Consider the following 19,068-nt stretch of genomic DNA (forward strand, 5'->3'; position numbering starts at 1 on the left):
ACAGCACCAATTAATGTCAATAGCAAAACTCTCCTTGACTGCAGTGGTGAAAGATTAGACCCTTAGTGATGCTTCGTCTGCAAGAAGAAGAATCCATTTGGTATTGGTGCATGCAAGTTAAACCACGTTCCCATTGTTTAGCTGCTGACTTGCAGTGCACTGACCTAGCATTTTCATTGTTCACCCTAGTTATTGACATGGTTGATTCATGTCTGTTTGCATGATTAGGAATGTTTTGATACAGTTTGCTTTTGTTTAATTTGGATCACAGTTGACTGTAATTTGGCAATTAGTTGAGTGAAATATCCCAGATTTTTTCTTAATGCATTTTGATCATTATAACGGGTGTCTACAATTTATATGACAGGATGTTCTTGTTCTTTAATATCAGAACTATCTGGGGATTTGCAGGCTGTCCACAGTAAAGCTAATGGCCCTGGTTCTCCATTGCACTGCAATTTATGTAGTCATTGCATAACATGGATTTAAAGGCTGCCATTCTGAATGAGAAGTGTTATACAGCCGCTCACTTTACGCAGGTTTAAGTTTTTGTGGACTGTGCAGGGTAGTGAAGAATCACATGTCCCACATGTTCTCTTTTTGCCTCATGAGAACTTAGATTCAAGTTCTTTTATATTTTTATTCTTTAATCCATTTTTAAATGTGATATGATAAGTTCTGTGTGTTTCAGGAGAGGATTAGCTCCATGTGCCTCTCATCCCTAACTCCCTCCCTATTCCTCCAGGCGTTTCAAAGCTAGAAATAGAGATAATTATATATAAAAAAGGAAGACTTGGCTTTGAATTCCATTGGAGAAACATAGCTTCCTAGCAGGGCACAGTGGGAAAGTGGGGAATAGTTTGCACTAAAAATAGGGCTTGTCCCCCCTAGGTAAAGATGATTGGCATTTACTTTTCTCCTACTGAAGGATCCAGTGATATATTTATTCTTTGGGCTAATATGTCTCGACATCTTTTAAAAATAAACCTCATACTTTACAATTTATTATCACCATTCAATTGACTGGACTGCTGATGATTTCCAAACTTTGCCTAGGCCTGGAATGAAAAATAACAGGGAGCAATGTGACAATGCTGTGCTTTAGGAGGATTTCTAGGAGCGCACCAGGTGTTTACAGATAACCACATTAAAATCCAAAGGATGTAAAATCTACAAATCTGTAATTATTCTGAAGAAGATGCCATCACTGGCATACAGCCAACAAGCCCTTTACTGTTTTATGTTAGTAAACCCCATCCTAAACTGAGCTCTGTGCAATAGTTGCAGTGGGGTTTATAGAGTAACTGAATGGATTACCACAGGGGATAAATAAGGATAAGCATTTTAAGTTTAATGGCGAATGGGTCAGAAGAAAATGACAAGTAAGGATCGTCAGCTCCTTGTACATCAAAAATCTTGGGGGCGAGGAGATTTGAAAGGGACTGGCTCACACCCAGATTATGATCTTGGAAATCCTCCTTGTTATGTATTTGCAGCATTAACAAATCTTTCTCTGAGAAGATTTACTTTAATCCGATTCCTAGAAACAAGTCATGTACTTAAAGTAGTAAGATCTTTGACACCTTTATTAGCTTCTCTCTTGATACTGCCAAGGACTGAATCAGCGAAGAAATCAAATAACCATCTCAGTCCTTTCAGCACAGAGTGTAGGTTCACTAACAAGGATGGGAATTCCCCCTAGGTTGATGGCAGTATGTTGTATGGCATTGACATACAAACTGTGCAAAAACTACCATAAGAGGTTAACGTTTCAAAGACAAGGAGATTCTCCACCAATCTCTCTAAATTCAGCCAACTGTACCTAGGTATTGCAGGGGTTTGATAACGCTGGGTGATCTCCCATAGCATCTGCACTTCACTATTCAGACACCATGAGGTAAGTTAAGGACAGAACATTAGCCTTAATAGGAAACGCTCTTTTGTGGGTGTAATGCTTCTCTCCAAAGTAGGTATTTTCTAATGCACCTTTTACTGTGGTATCTAAGTGCTGATGCCAACGGTTAGTGACATTCTCAGTGGTATTTTTCACATCCTTGTTTTACATTTGTCTTATTTTAACAGTAGAATACAAACAAAAGGGGAAAACTGGTTTTGAAGTCCTACAAAGACACCGTTCTTGATCTTGCATGTCATTGTGCGGCATACAGCAGAAAGCATGCAGCTGCTACAGGAGGGCATGCATGGGCACGAATAAGGTGATGTGCTAGATGCAGGCAGCCAAGTGGCGGGAAGTGTCAGTTCCATTGTTTATTTTCTGTAGTTAGCTTTTTATTTATACTATGCTAAAATGCGCGCCTATTCCCTTATTTGCAGCTGTGCAGGACGGGAAAGGGGCACCACATGTGGACACATTTGAGGAAATATGGATGTGTGTGATCCAAATGAGACACTTAGAAGAAGGGGGTAAATTGGCAGCAGGCTCATTGATGTGGGATTTAGGTTCCCTGGCGCTTCCTGCCTCTTGCTGCATGCAGCCCTCCTCTCCTGATATGTACAGCATCGTATCCTCAGTATGGGCTGAAGGGGACAGAGAAGGTTGGACCACAAGGTAGTGAAGCTGAGCTCCCTTTCAGGCCATTCTACCCTGTGGGAAGGGGAGACTGGACAGCCAGGTAGAAGGGAAGCCCATGAGAATGGCCTCTCCTCTTTATTTCCAACATATCTGCTCACCCCAAAGGTCATATGCCCATCCCCAGCATGTGGCTGTGGAATCCTGCACTCTAAGGGGAAGGCAGCCCGGGCAGTCGGTAAGTTCAAAGATAGCAGTTTCAGTTCATGTTGCATCATCTTTTGGGGTTGTCCATGGAAGAGCAATACGTGGCATTTAGTGATCTTTGCCTAGGTATCCAAGCAGTGCATTTTACAACCATGTGGTATGGGACCCAATGTGTCATCATGCCAAATAGCTCCAACTACACAGGTGCAGGAACCACATTTCCAACTGTTCTAAAAAATGACATCATCCACATTATGAGCCAATACCCAGTGTTATTTAAGCTTTGGTTAAGCAGAATAGAGCAAAATATGTGTCTAATAGGTGCCAACATGATCCTGATTTCCTGCTGACTGGGAAAAAGTCATCACTGGATCAATATAGATCAAGCTGCTTTAAAAAAAAATCAAAAAACAAGTCTGAAAGATTTAATGAGAGTTTGTTTTCCAACACCATTGTAATGGCTTGTTAGTACAGTATTATTTGAATCTATCAGACTTTTGGGTGATTTTTTTTTTTAAATGCCTTTAGTCCGTTACCAGTGCAGGGCCTGAGCCTGCAAGGTCTCCATGTGCAAAACTCCTTGGGAGTTCTGCTCACAGGGGCATGTGGTCTGGGGTCCTAGCTTTGTTAAAACTAACTCGAAACGCAATGATGTGGGCATTGCTGGGATGGATTATTAGGAATCTGAACCTGCAACTACATAGCACTTCTTACAATGAGTAGTCATATGGACTTCTTCATACAGCTTTTGTACAATTGGGGCTATAATTTTGTAAACACATTGATTACCTATTTATGCCTCTTTCTTTCTTAGATGACCCAACCAGCGGCTTTTTTCTAGAACCCTGCAATATCTTTAACTATTGTGTGTGATGCTCTGAAGCTTTTGTTAGGATTCTGTTTACATTTTCTTTGTATTTCAGTTGGTATTTTCCTTTGAAATAGTAGCATTTCTGCCTTATCCTGCCTGGCTTCTTGTTACTGACTGGGAAGTTCAGAATGGTTTTAAAATTTCTAAATAACTTTCTTACTCACATTAACACAAATTTAAATACTCACTTTACAAACCCGTCATATACTTACAAATCTTTAAGTTGCGAGGCTCTCCTTATAATTCTGAACGACTTTTTCGTAAGCCATTATAGGAATAAGATAAGACTGTTTTGCAGCATGTTAATTTTTTTTAGCATGTTCGTTTATCTAGAGAAAGAAGCAGACTGTCAGACTAGCACTGGCTCATTAGTAACTGGTATTGGCTAGCTTCATTTCCCACATCCATCTATGCTATTATTCTTGCATGGTGCACTTGTTACTATTTTTCTTTTTGTTACAGTTGGTCACATTTCTGTGAACAACAGATGACACTTAACTGTTCTTTTCCAGCAAAAAACCCAGTGCTAACATTGCAGCTTTGGCCTACAGAGGCAAGTGTTAGAGATTCTGTGCAAACAGCATACATATGTAGTTTTGTCCTAGTTTATTTTTAAGTGGTTAATTGTGCATACATTTGAGTTCACTCTCATTCCAAAAATACTTGTGGTTTAGTCTTATCATACTGCCAAGTTAACAGTAAGAAATAGGCTCAGGTGGCTCAGTAGGGATTAGATTTACCTGTTATGCAACAGAGTATAGGCTCTAATGAGAACAATGAGGTTATAGACTTGAGATGGTAACAGCTCCCATCCACACAGGCCAGGGAAACCCTGAGCTGACCTGTGAAGCCAATGGGATATTTGCCATTGACTTTACTGGGAGCAGTGTTGAGTTTGTTAGAGAGGTACTAGCATGTTTTGTGAAGCCAGCATAAATAGGGCCTGAAGATTTCTGATGTTTCAGTGTCTTTAATTCACTAATGGATTTCATTGTTTTGTTTTGTTTTTCAATAGTGAGATTTTTTTTTAAGTTGATTCCTTTCCAAGTAATTAACAATGACCCATTCAACAGGACAGGTTTCCCTCCTCCTTTGCCTAAAAAAGGGAATCAGGACTGCGCCAATTCCACAGAGAAGTCCCCTGGCTGCACAGTGCGGTTTCTGAGGGTGTGACAATGGCATGATTTTGACAGTGTCTGTAACACTGGAGAAGTGTCTAGTTCTGACTGCCTGATGCTGACTGGCTCTTCACTCCAACCACCACCCTCTCAGTCTCTTCACCTCCACCTCACTTCACACCTGCCCCCTGACCCTCCTCTTCTCCCCGGCTCTGTCCTAATCAGCTGCTTTCCCTTCAATGTCTCTTCTTCCTTCATTTTTCTTTCCATTTAGCTTATCCCTTCCACCTACCTCTCCAAAAGGAGACGGTAATCATGGAATTAACATCACATTTGTTGTCATCACATTGTTCACTCTACTTGTGTTAAGTCCGTTATCCCTTCCCTGTGTCTGTCTTGTCTACTTACATCGTCAGCTCTTTGGGGTGGGGACAGTCTGCTACTCCGTGTTTGGTTGGGCCTTAGGCATGGCCATCATAAACGTGATCAATAGTACTAACCTGCCCCCTTTGAGAGAGGTGGAATTGGGAATCTGAAAGTGCAGCCAGAGTGACTGTAAAAATGGTACCGTCTTACTTGGCAGATCTGCCCCTGGTGTGAATTCAGCATGGTAGCTACTCACTTTAATGACCCTCCTGCAGAAAAGACATTTGTCATGCTATTCAGTAATGTCACTCTGCGGTGTCAACACAGCTAAGAGAGCATGAGCTGGGTTCTGTCCTTGCTTGTGCATCTCCAACAAAATGGTTTGCTAAGGTCAAATGAATTACTCCTGTGAAAACCCACTGAAGACAATGGAGCTGCACTGGTGTCACAGCGGGTAGAGCTGTAAGACAATGAGGTTGCTCAGGTATTCAGAGCTTAAGCTGGCCTGCAGAACCATTATTACTCACAAAGAAAGACCCTCCTTTGAGTCTTAGAGGCCAGGACGAGCTTGCAAGGGAGTGAAAAAAAACCCTCTGCTTATTTGTAAACTGCGCCCATTTAACATGGAACGGTAAGTCACACTGGACATGGAGCTACTCAGTGCCTTTTGTAGAATCACACTCTCAGCCCCGCTGTGCTGAAGGGGCCAGAAACCAGAGTGGGAGGGGAGGCAAACTGCCCAGAAAGAACATTAATCTGCATAAATCAGCAGTTTTTAAAGATTTTGTAAAACATCAAACTCAGCCTTTCAGCTGTAGAGTTTTATGCATGTTTATGTCCCCCTGCACCCAAAGTAAAGCACTTTGCCCATCCTGAGCCTGTGTACAAGGCTGTAGTCCAAAGAACCCTGAGGCCTGTCTGATCTAGAGAGGGTTGTGAGCTCCATGGCTTCCCTCATTTCCCCCATTGCCAGCCCCTCTGGTAATCAAATCACATGATAAAGCTTGTGCCACCACTGACTGTCACAGTGGCTATCTTTGATGTTGTTGGGTATTAAGGTGTTGGGTGGGCAGAGATCCATCACAATTATCGACATTTAAGCCCTGCCCACTGGCTTCCCCATTGAATTTTGAGTCTTCAGTGAAGGAAGGCATGTTATAAGCCAATAACTCATTTCCTTGAGTCCGCTGCTGGTGGCAGCAGAACCACGCACAGTCAATTTATTATGTTAATCATATATTATAGTTATTGTGACACTGCCTGTAGTGACTCCGGAGTGTGACTCCGGGAACACTGTTATGAAGCAGGGCACAAATCCCAAATTGGTTTTGAGCTCTAGACGTAGATTTCGCCAGCTAGTTATCAAGTGTAAACTCCTCAAGTACTATAATTTGACTATAACTATCGCTTTCACATGCCGTCACACACAGTCCTTTTGAGTACTCCAATCTATCTCCCCATCCCAGTGAGCTTACCTTTGTGGAATATGGTCTCTTACTCCAGGAATCACAGCAATATTTAGGTTACTTCCAGTTTCAAAGTACCAGTCACTTATCCCAGGTCCATTGCACCTTCAATCTCACACCAAGGACAATGCTTATAGCCAATCCTATACTAAAATATATAAAGATTTATTAACTAGGAAGAGGAAATGAGTTATTTACAAGATTAAAGCAGGTATATATATATATATATATACACATGAATGAGTTACAAACGTAAGTTTCAAAAGGTAACAGAAGCTTCTATAATCAGCAAACTCTATATGTCCTGTAGGCCAAACCAAGGCTAAGCAGCTGGGGATTTCTTGCTTATGCCACTTTGCTCCCCCAAATCCAAGTAGTTTAGCAATACCAAGTGTATGGGATTTTTATCCATCTCCTGCCATGTGCTCTGAGCAGCAAACTCAGCTGATAGGAGGAGTCCACTTGCATGACTCATCTTCATGGAGAGGAAAGCAGAACAAAAAACAATCTTTTATTCTCTTTTTGATACATAGGGAAATTGCAAATGCAAGATGCCACACTAGTTGATCTGGGGAACAGTGTAATACTTTCTGTTGAAGATCAACCTTTCACACTAACTAACGTCTCTCTCCAGTCTGGTGATTTACAGTCTCAGAGGTTCACAATCCTCAAATATGACCTCACAATACGGGATACAAATGTTGTAAGTGAGATTAATTTATGGAGCAACTCAGAGGCATGAAAAGTCTAAACGTCAATCAGATTTTTATCATTCTAATGCCCGTTTTGACAATACTAACACAGAGGTGAGCCAGACTGATTTCAGCTCTGTATTTGTCACTGTTCAATTGAGACATCAGGACCTTGGCATGAGCTGGCACATAGGCTGCCAGTCAGCAGCCCTGTTAGCAATGGGCAAAAAACAGAACCTTGTTTTCTAGACTTTTGAATTTGGGAGATACAGATTCAGATCCCTCATCTGAGCTTGTCCCTACAAGATGGGTTCCAGGCCAAATCCAGAACTAAAAGAGGCCTGTTTTCTAGTTCTGGTCAAATAATTCTTGTGAGATTTTCCACCCAATGTGGCAGAAAGTCTGAGAGTTTAATGGAACTATGTGCACAGTAAGGCAAACTTGGTGTGAGTAAGGATAGAAGAATCAGGCCTGTCGTACATAATTATATATTGTGTATTTTACTGGAGCACCGAGGAGCCCTAGTTATGGCCTAGACCCTCATCGTGCTAGACGCTGTACACACACAGAACAAGCTTGCCAGTCTTGGGTTTTTTTTAAATCACAGTTACAAATATCCTTCCTAATGACCCAGTGGCTAGTTACCCACAGGAAGAACAGCATCTACTGTAACATTTTGAGAAGAATCAGTACTCTGCATTTGGACCTAAAAACCACCCAGAGTGACCTATTCTAGTGGGTTGTCATACTGAGTTCTACGACGTTGTTCTACCAACAGACGTCTAACGTTCATGTAGTAAGCATGGGCAATTTTTTCCTGACATTTAATTTACTGTGGCTCTTTTTATTTAAGGATCTCAAAGCAGCTGACAAATATCAGTCAAGCTTTGCAATATCCTCGTGGCATAGGTCATATCCTACCTATTGTATAGCTAGAACAACTGAGGCACAGAGAGGTGATTTGCCCAAGAATCCGTAAACCCTGATTCCCGTTCCTCAGCTCTGGAGGTCACATTAGACCCTGGGTATACCTCGTGCTTGGTCATCTTTTTGTAGGAGTGGAGGAAAATGAAGCAAAAAGCTCATTTTCTGAACTGGGTGAAATCAATCCCTATGCAGAGATCCAGCACAGGGCCTATGCACTTGTTAAGGCTTGTACTCCTATTGTGCAGTCTTAGGTGGTGCATAGACCTTGTGCTGATTTTCCACACAGGGGTAACTGTGATCTACTGTCTCTTGTAGGACTGGATGTTCAGAGATGCCTGCTCAAGACCCAGGCTATACAGCCTTATGCCAACACATAACCAGCTTTTTGTTCTTAAATTTGACATTTTGTTTCCACCTCTAAGCCCAGAGGAAAACAATGAAATGCCAATCACTGGTTTTATTTTAAAATACACAAAAGCCAAATTATATCTGTGATTTAAAAAACAATCAAACCAAAAAAATAAATCTCAAGTTTCCAGATTAGAAAAACACTTAATGGCTAAAACCTTGAAGTGTCTCCTCTTCTAGTCCTCCTAAAATGTGCAGGTTAAAAAAAGGCTAAATTTGTTCTAGCTTTCCATTTATGTCTACAGTTCAGTGTTGGGCTTGCTTATGTTTTTAAATCCTTTTAAAAAGCTTTCAATCCCCACTGCATAACCTCCTCTGCGGCTGAAAAGATGGTGCGCTGATCTTTTGATTGGTGGGTAATGGATTTGGTTTGATTGCTTGACACAAGAATAATAGAAGGATAAACAATTCCATTTGTGGCCGTGAAATTCCCCATCTGTTGAGTGTGTCCCTGTTCGGAAAGAGACAGATGAACACGCCAGCCAAGCCTGATGTTAATGACATCAGTCATACAAGCAGAACATGTGGCACAATAAAAAAAACAATTGAACTTTTGGTTGATTATATTGCCGTCCCGCTGATTATTTTAAACGCTCCAGCATTTTCTGTAACAATGGATCGCCTAATAGCTTTGCTTCCATGAAACAGCAGGAAACTGCCCTGGAAGGCAACGAGTGATGCCAACTTGTTCTTCGTCCTCTTATGAAACCCCTAAAGCTGAAACGATTCTTGGTCCAGGATTATAATTGGTTAAATATTGCGGGGGGGGTAAAGAAAAAAGATTGTATTAAAATGACAGTGACAGCCGGTATTTCTCTAGCACCTCTCATCTGGGGACGTCAATAATGGATGTTACACTAGCTGGGTGAGGCAATATATTTTATTGGACCAATTCTGTTGGTGTAAGAGAGAAGTTTTCAAGCTTACGAAGAACTCCACATACACTAATGGATGTTAACAATTCTGGCAGAGGGCTAGCTTAACTTCTGTGTCAATTATATTTGCATGCTGGTAGTGAATGTGCCTCCCACTGGGCTGATATAATAGTAGCACAGTAATTAGGGGTAGCTATTACACTAGTTATGTGAGTGCTGTAGCAAATCTATCCAAGGCATTTCTAACACACCCATCACATGGTATCTAGGGCCAAAATTTTCAAATATAGGTACCTAAATCTGTATTTACACACCAAAAAAATGTTCAGAGCATTGAAGAGCTACAACTTCTTTTGATTTCAATGTGTGCTCAGCACCTTTTGGCAGTTAGCCATTTATTAAGGTGCCTGAATATGGATTTAGATTCCCAACTTTTAGCACCCATGTTTGAAAATTTTGGTCAAGATACCAGGATCCAGGCACTATCGTCTGTACATATGCAGTTATAGAAACTTTGAAATACAATATACTTTTTGACTACCTGTGTCAATTACTGGATTCCCATTATATGGAGAGACTTAAAAATGTAAAAGAATATATAACATGAAACCTAAGAAAAATCATAAAAAGAAGTAGCTTTTCAAAGAACAGATATCCAATTTGATAATTCACCAGCTGACAAAACAGACCCAGCTTGCTTACATTACTAACCACTTTTATTCCTGAGGCTTTGGCAACCTGTATAGGAGGAAAGACACAAAACAAAATGTGGCAAAGGCTTAAGTCACAGCTAAATTAAATCTTTGCATTCATAGAATTCATATAAAGACAGATGGTAGTAAAAAATGTTACAATTAAGAATATGGATGAGATCACAGCATCAGTCTGTCTTTTGTAGATCTGGACAATGATCACAGAGCCAGATTGGATTAGTGAAACCTATTTACCGGAAGTTCAGAGCAATTGCATGAAGCCGACAGGCAGTCGGAAGAGAGAGGTGAAAAATGCACCAGATTTACAGCTGTAGTGATGAAAATTTAGAAGTTTTCACCACTGTGATTTCATCCAAATGTGAGTACATGTTAAAGCAGAGTAGCAGACAGTGCTGTCTTTTATCTAGAATGTTTTACTGGTAGAGAAATCCTTTCAAGTGATAAACTCATCTCTTTGTTCTACTGTATTGTACTTGCACTTCTGTGTTCTCTAGTTGCTCTGACGCTAATGCATGCAGATGCCTGGATAATGTAGATAGGTGAAATATTTCCATAGGAAAAAATGTGAGATGAATGTTCTTGAGGCCATGTGATTTTGTTTATATTCTGAATAGGTGATCACTAAGGCATAGCTCACAACAGTAGGGCTGGTTTATGACATAGAAAATAACAATGTAATTCCATGAAGAGTTATTCACTTACTGGAACTAGCTATATATTGAGCAAGTGTCTGCTGGATCAATAAAGGGAACATTTCCAAAATCATGTCTTAAGAATGAATGTGTATTAACCTGACTTACATCTGATAATTTGAAGAATAAATACCAGACAAAACACAGTATGCATTTGAGTGAAGAACATAGCTTAAACTCAATAACTGCTTATACCAAAAGAAGCCAGATAAAAGCATGAAAAACTATTTGTGGGGGACAGATCTAATCTGCATTTGCAAGCTGTAAACGCGGGCACTCTGCTTCTTATTTTCTCAACATGAATAGACCCACTGATGTGGCCAGCATTGTAACTGTTTTCATCTGTTAAATTCTGTGGATCATTCATATAAACATCCTTTCAGTAGGCAAATTACAGAAGCATGTTTCTGCTAGAATTTATATCCCCCATCAAGAAAAAAAGGTTCAGTGGTCTCTCCGCTTTTTTCCCTGCTGTCGTATTCCTGTGCAAGTAGGTCACTAATGTCTAGCTTCATGATTCACTCATACTTCAATGGCTATTCAAGTAGCTGTATGTTTGCCAGTACTGTGACTTCCCTTTCATGCAGTTCCTTTCCTCAGCTCATGTAGGCTGATTGCTGCTTACACTGGCAGAACACATGCAATGATTTGGCCAGTGGCTCACAAATAAGCTGAAAATGTGCCCACATTTATCAGGAACTCACCATGGAGTATCTGGGCATCAGCGACATAATTAAAATAACAAAATATTTCCCCAAATTAGAGAACATATGGAAACTCAACACTACCCTGCACTGTCCAGTAAGACATTAAATAGGTTAACTGCCCTGAGAGACATGGGTAATTTTTCTATCCGTTAAACTTGTCTGCCTCCTCTTTGATAAAATGTTTCGTTTGTAAGACATAAGTGAATGTAGCCATTACTTTCCCAGTGAAATCTAGACTTGTGGGGAGGGAGGTTGTTTGTTCATTTCATTGGACACCTGTGGGCAACTTCAAAAATGAGCCATAGCTTATTTATATCATTTATGGAAAATCCCCTTCACTCTGTTCAGTTGATTTTGTCTCCCTCTTGCACTGTTTTCAAATATAAAACCTCACAAGGCAAAGGGTTGTAGGGATGCTTGTGAATTCCCTCCCACTTCATGAACTTGGTGAAACTGGAGCCATAACCGCTTAATGGCATGTGTATTATTTTAACTGATGCTTATACAGCCTCCTTCCTGCAGCTGAACACTGTGTCACATGTTATACATACCTGTAACTATTTCTTACCTGGGAGCACATTCTCAGTGTAGTGAGTCAAGTGAGCAAGCACTATGTGTTATAGGGAGGCAGTATTGTCTAGATGAGGTTAGAGCGTGGACCTGGAAATCAGTGGAGTTTGGACCTATTCCTGCCTTTGCTATTGTTTTATTGTATAACCATGGAAACATAATACAGGCCAAAATTTTTGAACCTGGATTGCTAAAGTTAGACTCCTAAATCCATATTAAGACTTCTAAATAGTGGTCTGATTTTCTGTGGCAGCTACAGCTACTCTGGACCTCTAAAATTAAACCACTAATATGGGTCTAGGTGCCCAACATTAGGCACTCAAGTTTGAAAACTTTGATCTTAACTTCACTGTGCCTCAGTTTCCCTCTCGGTAAACTCTGCATGGTCAGACACATTCATCTCTGCAAAGCCCTTTCAAGACTATTGGATGAAAAAATCTGTGTAAGAGCAAAGTGTTATTAATGGGAGATGAGTGTCTAATATTAACGATACCTCATAGGAATATAGAGAGAGCCAGAATCGTAGCATTAAATGATTCATTAGTCAAATTATAATACCTAGAGATAGCACATCTTCAAAGTACCTTACAAACATTCATTTGTGTTGGTAACCCCTGAATTTGAATGATTCCAAGAACGCAAAGCAAAACTCAACTGGAGATTGAGAGTGACACCTGATTTTGCAAGAAACCATCCAAAACTGCAGGCTTCATTTGGTTTTGACCAGAGTTTAAGACTGAACAGAATCCCTGGACCCCAAACCTCCTCAAAATACAGCAAAGCAGATTTAGATTAAAGTTTAGGGAAAACTTCCTAACTTAAGAACAGTAGGACCATGGAACAGACTGCCTAGCAAGGTTGTGGAAGAGCCTTCATTGGAAGTTTTCGAAAGAAGGCTGGGTAGCCATCTGTTTTGGATGGCTTAGACGCAACAAATCCTGTATCTTAACAGGGAGTTAGACTTGATGAACCTTGCAGGCCCCTATAACCCTATGATGCCCCCATTCTCAAAGTTTGGCTCTGGATTAAGATATGGATTTGAACTTTGCAAGTGCAGCCTACCACCTTTCTCTGTAATGGGCCTGAACCAGAACACCAAATCCTGCATGGCTGAATGCTGGAGAAATGATTAATTATTCCTACTCACTGCACAGCACTCAAATGTGTGCAGGGTACTTTACAGCACAAAGAGTAAGACAGGGGCCAAACCTGCCCCAGAAAGTTTACAATCTAGCTTTAAAGATACAAAGAAAGGCAACAAGTAACAAGAAGGGGATGGAGTGAGAAACACAAGACCATTCAGCTTAAACATACTGGTGTGCTGGAGGGGGTTGGTGACTACCAGCAAGCATGTCATTGATCTATGGGCAAGCAAAGCCCTCATTGAAGCAGCTGGGTATGCTAGCTGCCTTCCATTCTGGCCAAATGGAAGAAGCAATTGAGCTCCTTTATGCACTAATATAGCTGCAAGTATAGAAGCCACTGCCCACAGCACTGGCTATATGGAATTCCTGAGCAAATACTAGCTCAGGGAGAATAAGAGGGGTTTCTCTGGGAATGGATGGCAAAAACACAAGGGCATTGACTGGATTGCAGGTTTATGTGTCAGTGGCAGAAGCAAGCAGCCACTGAGAGAAGCATGGATAGCATGGCTCCAAGAGGAAGCCAAGAAAAAGAGTTTCTTTTGGACAGAGTGCTGGCTGCATAGGCAGGCTTAGAATTGTGAGCAAGAACACTGCCTGCTGGTCTTTATTTCCACTGTGTTCAGGGTAACAGGACTTGTCTACGTTTTTTGCAAATAAAAGGGATTGCACCAAAGAAATCTCTCTCTCTCATACTATCAGTTTTGTCTCTGAACAGAAACAATACAGCTAGGCCCAGCATTGTGGTTAAATGATCAAGCCAAAGGGGCAATAATGTATATATTTTCATAGCTTAATAAAAAGTCATTAATATTGTGATGGGATCCCTGGGGTACAACCTGGAACTGAGGTACTGCCTGGGCTGTCTTTCCCAATGTTTTTGCTAGTGACAAGCAGTAAACCCCTCCGGAAGCTGTTATCACTCAGCACAACTGCAGGTGGAGCCCCATACCCAGCTAGATTGCATGAAAATCCCCCCAGTTCCCTGACTTTGCATCCCTGAGCTGTAGCATTCTGTCCTGGTCAGAAGCCTGTATTGTAAGTTTATAACCTAGTCCATTCCTCCTTCAATGTGGAGAGGACACACACAAGCCTTTGTAACTGAGCTGAGAATTCCCTAGCACTTTAAGCAAAATACACTGTTTTAGGTAAATATACAACAGGTTTATTAACTATAGAAAGATAGATTTTAAGTGATTATAAGTAGTAAGCATAAAATGTCAGAGATGTTACCAAAGAAAATAAAAATAAGCACACAATCTAAATCTTAAACCTTATTACACTAGACAGTATTTAGATCAAGCAATATTCTCACTCCCTGGATGTTACAGTCCTTAGTGCACAGACTTCCCCCTGAAGCCTGGACCAGTCTCCTCTGACGATATTTGTCTTCTTGGCATCCCAGTTGTGTCCCACAAAGGTGCAGGAAAAGAAAGGCTAAGACATGATGCTACTGTCACTTATTTTATACCCTTGACCCGTGTGCCTCGCAGACCCTAGCCCAGGCATGGCTTGGTTGGCTTTGCTGAGCCACAGTGAACAAGCAGCCCCCAAGTCACAGTGATCCAGCAGTTTCCATTGTGTGGGGCTTGGATAGTTGAGTCACACAGTTGAGAAACACCCACCTGGGCAGGGATCCTTTACATGTCAATAGCAAACTTACAGCACATTTCAGTAACACCCATACAACACAATCTTATAACTTTATACATGCTAATGATAGACATATTTGGACAGAACACTCGGTTTCAGTAGATCATGACTTTTCATATGATACCTTACATGGCATGATTTGTACAAAATATCACAGTGATATATGACTATGGGGGTTACAAGGCATCATTCTGAGGTACACTGTGTCACAAATATGTTCCATCAGCACAGCTAGATTACCTGGCTCTGAAGTCCACAGTTCAAATCTACCTCTCATCTCCATATAAAACTATAAACTGGCCCATGTTTACTTGAGTCTGGGCCTAGGCCCTCTCCAAAAATGTCATTAGCTTGGCCTGTGTCAACTGGGTAATGAAACCAGATGAAATTTGAAAGGAACTACTCACACAGCTCTAATTAATGAAGACTTCACAATACGGCAGCTACACAGTGATCCTAAAAAATCTGAGAGGGATGTTTTTTCCAGGCAATGTCCCCTCTGGTTTTTATTTCCCAATTAGAAGAAAGCAAGAGGTTGTGTTTCCTCTGCGAGGTCACTGGAATTGAAGGTCCTTCTCTTGGTGGCATTTGATGTAAGTAAAAGCATTGTAGATTTTGAAAGCCATATTAGCCCCTGTTTCCTTCTCTAAGAAAATCAGTTTCATTTGGAGACCTTGTTAGAAGCACCATCTACTACTATTGAGACTTTGTATCAACATCCTAAATTTCATGAGTAAAAGGAATGTGTGCAAACTAGTTTCACGTGCATATTTCACCTAACATCACTGCTACAGCCTTGCAAGCCTCAATTTAAAAAATCATGACATTGGCTTAAAAATAGTTGCATGAGATATTACTAATGCCACTTTTTGGGTTCTTTTTATTTATCTTCTAGTTTTTGTGTCTTTTGGATGCATTGTGGCCACATTTTTCCCAGCTTCTCTCCTGAATTACAAGAGCTAGCAATTTACATTTTTTTTAAACAAAAACCAAGAATCTCATGTAATTACATGGCGCTTCAAGACTATCATAAATATTGTGAGAGTGGTGCTGCCAGCTACAGCCACCAAAACACAATTCCAATGTTGCCAGCTACACCTAGTACTCCATGGGTCTTTCTGTGGAACAAGAAACATGTCCCAGCACTGCACGCTATTGTAGGCAAAGTGAAGATATAACCCACACACCTCCTGGGTGTGGTGCTCTGTCCCATCTAATGGCAATGAGACCACTTAGAGAGCGTGAGAGTAATGAATCTGCCCTACAGCCTTCACAAAGCATGATAGGGTTTTTAGCTCATGCAGTAGAGGTTCATGCACTACACGTCAGAGGCCCCAGTTTCAATCCCACCCACCACCATCTGCAGTCTGTTAGTGTTACAAAGACACAGCATCAGAGCTGGTAATGACATTTCAAATACATTGTGCTTGCATTTTTGATGATCTCATAACAAATTACACCAACCTGAGATTTGCCAGTTTCTACTGTTAATCACCAAAAACCTAAATAGTATATAATATACATCCGTGTCTGAAGCTGTCATCTCTTGTGTCAGCCACTATTGCATGCTGATCGTGTTTTTTTCATTCTCTTTGCAGCATGTAGTCCAGCCAGAAGAAAAGCCAAAAGCACGCAACACATCCTAACAAAAAGAGTAAGAAAAGTATCCATTTTTTGTATTCTAGTTGGCTTAACTTGAAAGTCTCATGGATGGGAAAGCACACTTTTCCAGGTTGGGGCATGGGGAGCATAGAACTGAAATGGTGTCTGGAGTTGGGCAAAACTTTTAGAAAGTTTCTGGAAAATGGTAGGTATTTAGAAAAAAGGTTTTCTTAACTCTTCAAAAAGATTGTTTTTTTTTCCAAGCAAAATTATTCAAAATTAATTTAAAACATTATAACAAAATAAACGACGTAATATCTTCTCAGAAAATGATTGTCTGAAGGAGCTGGGAGGGTAGTTCACCTCAGGAACCAGCCTGTGACTCCCTCTGAGACTCACACTCTGGTACATCCCCCTTGATCCAGGGAGATGCAATCTGTGCCAGCCGTTTTTGCTAGCACAGCTTGCTTTCCCCTCTGTGCCAGTGCTGGACCATTAGCTTGTGCACTGGGAGCATTGGCTTGTGCACTGGGGGTTGGAGCCAAGACTGTGTCCACTCCTGATTACCCACTCCTCACTCAGCTGCTAAAGAGAGCAACAGTCTGACAGCAGTTGATTCCCCCTCTCCCCCCCCCCCGCCCTGCCGCACAGATACACATGTAAGCAGAGTCAGGATGAGGATGTATCCTGACATCTGCTGGTGATTGTAGGGAGTGTGGAAAGAATGTCAAGAATCTCAAAAGGTGTGGACAGATTGCATTGGCATCCCCCCTCAAACTATACAAAGCCCACAGGCTTGGATGGTGATTGATGAACAGCTCTCGGAGATCGCTCCCACATTTCTTTGTTATTCTGGGCAGGAGGAAACAAAAAGCTGTATTCCCCATGATTTGTGTGAATGGGGAGGCTGTGGACGCTTTTGACAGAAAGACGCTCAACCTCAGTGTGTGGGGTAGTGCGTAGCAGGCCAGGGTCTTAAACCCAGCTTAATTGAGAGAGGGTGGGGACAGGTTCTGTGTCTGTGTGTAGCTTGTTGTGAGCAGATGTCACTAGTTCCACCCCTTCATACTTTCACTTGTAGAATGCCACACGTCTGATTTTTCCCATGAACTCTATACAGGTTAATATTTCGCCTATGTGGATCTCTAACGTTTAGGAATCTGAGAACTGAACTCACTTGGGGCACATGGTGGCATTAGCAGATTGGGCTTCCCACTGTTCTGGATCTAATGCGTGTAATGCTCAGCATGCAGCTCGAAATTGACAACGTCCCAAACTCTTGTATAGTCCCAGAGCTGCAAAGAGCATTGTAAATTACTTGAGCTGCACTGAACTGTGCACTAGTGGGGACCTGAAGCTTATATCTGCCGAGAAGAGCTAGTGGCAGAGTGAGCTAGTTTGTTGGATGATTGGCTGAAGCAGACCATGGGAGCAGTGGTGGGCAGCAGCCTGGCAGATGAGTGCTGTAGGACATGAGGTGGAGTGGCCAGGAGGAGTGAGCCGAGCAGTTTGCAGGACAACTGGGCAGTGCTCACGGGGAGCTGGTGTAGCGGTCGTGAGCAGTTGTGAGGACGGCTGGAGGAGCGAGTGGAGTGGCTGGTAGCGGAGAGTTCGTGGAGCGGAAGAACCCCGGATGACGCAGGCCAGTTGCCCTGAGACAGTAAGTGCCCTTTTTCACCCTAGTGCTAGGGGAGGGACCTCTACAGTAGACATCGTTGAATCTTGGTGCGTTGACAGTACGACTTTGTGGGTGATTGATTGAGAGTGATTGGACTTAAGCCTAAGGGAGAAAAGGACATGCATATGTACTTGAGGTGGGGTTTTTTGATTATATGGTTGGTGTCAATATAACTCTCCTTTGTTAGAGTTTCTCCAAAGGTAACTGCCGCACTGATTTCTTCCTTATTTAAAATAGGTTGTTAGACTATAACTTCGTGCTGCGAGAGTGGGAAGTTATTGCTCCCTTAGAGGCGCCCAGGAGGTGTGGTATGTTTAAGGTGTCCGTCACTTGAGGCCGACTTTGAAGTTGATTAGGGCTCCAGAGCGTCTTGAGTTGACAATCTCTTTGCGATGTGTGTTACTTAAAGGAAGATCCCTGGATACTGAACCCCTTGGCGTTAGTGCTCTGCAAGACTTCAGAGGGGCAAGGGTTACACCACATCATAAGCCGCAATTCTGGATGCCCATGTAGGGTCATTAGTGGGGTTCCTTACACCTGTTTACGCCCTGTTTGTGGGTGTGCAAGGAGAGCTAAACCGTGACCCAAAGTCTCTGACTGGTTAGTTATTAAACTTTTACGAGGAAATCAGAAAAAAAGGAGGTAGCCCAACTGAAGGAGCGAACAGGAGGAAATAAAAAAAAGAGCTTATTTAAAACTCCAGCCTGTGCATTGCTGTTGATCCCGCCCTATTCACTTCTCCTTTCCTCTCTTACTGTCTTATTACACTCATTTGTTGCAGCTTTCCTTTAAACTAGCCGTATATTTCTGTCAGCGGCATGAGATGGTGTCTACTATTGAGTCCGAGTACA

General features: G+C 41.7%; 1 protein-coding gene and 1 long non-coding RNA gene across 2 annotated transcripts in view; one reads left to right on the forward strand and one right to left on the reverse strand.

Moving 5' to 3' along the window:
- LOC116822871 (uncharacterized) overlaps positions 1–19,068 on the reverse strand; it is a 22,852-nt gene continuing 3,784 nt past the window's right edge. The window contains exons 2-5 of the long non-coding RNA XR_004373262.2: positions 16,402–16,579; positions 6,568–6,706; positions 3,806–3,937; positions 1–77 (exon numbers count right to left, since the gene is read on the reverse strand). This is a non-coding gene — a long non-coding RNA (uncharacterized LOC116822871). The remainder of the gene's footprint in view (positions 78–3,805; positions 3,938–6,567; positions 6,707–16,401; positions 16,580–19,068) is intronic.
- Positions 10,437–19,068, forward strand: part of VXN (vexin) — a 23,689-nt gene continuing 15,057 nt past the window's right edge. Inside the window, exons 1-2 of the mRNA XM_032777033.2 lie at positions 10,437–10,531; positions 16,536–16,591. Coding sequence (XP_032632924.1) covers positions 10,465–10,531; positions 16,536–16,591 — 123 coding nt within the window. The 5' untranslated portion in view covers positions 10,437–10,464. The remainder of the gene's footprint in view (positions 10,532–16,535; positions 16,592–19,068) is intronic.

The sequence above is a fragment of the Chelonoidis abingdonii genome, chromosome 2 (assembly GCF_003597395.2).
Source record: "Chelonoidis abingdonii isolate Lonesome George chromosome 2, CheloAbing_2.0, whole genome shotgun sequence".
NCBI lineage: Eukaryota > Metazoa > Chordata > Testudines > Testudinidae > Chelonoidis > Chelonoidis abingdonii.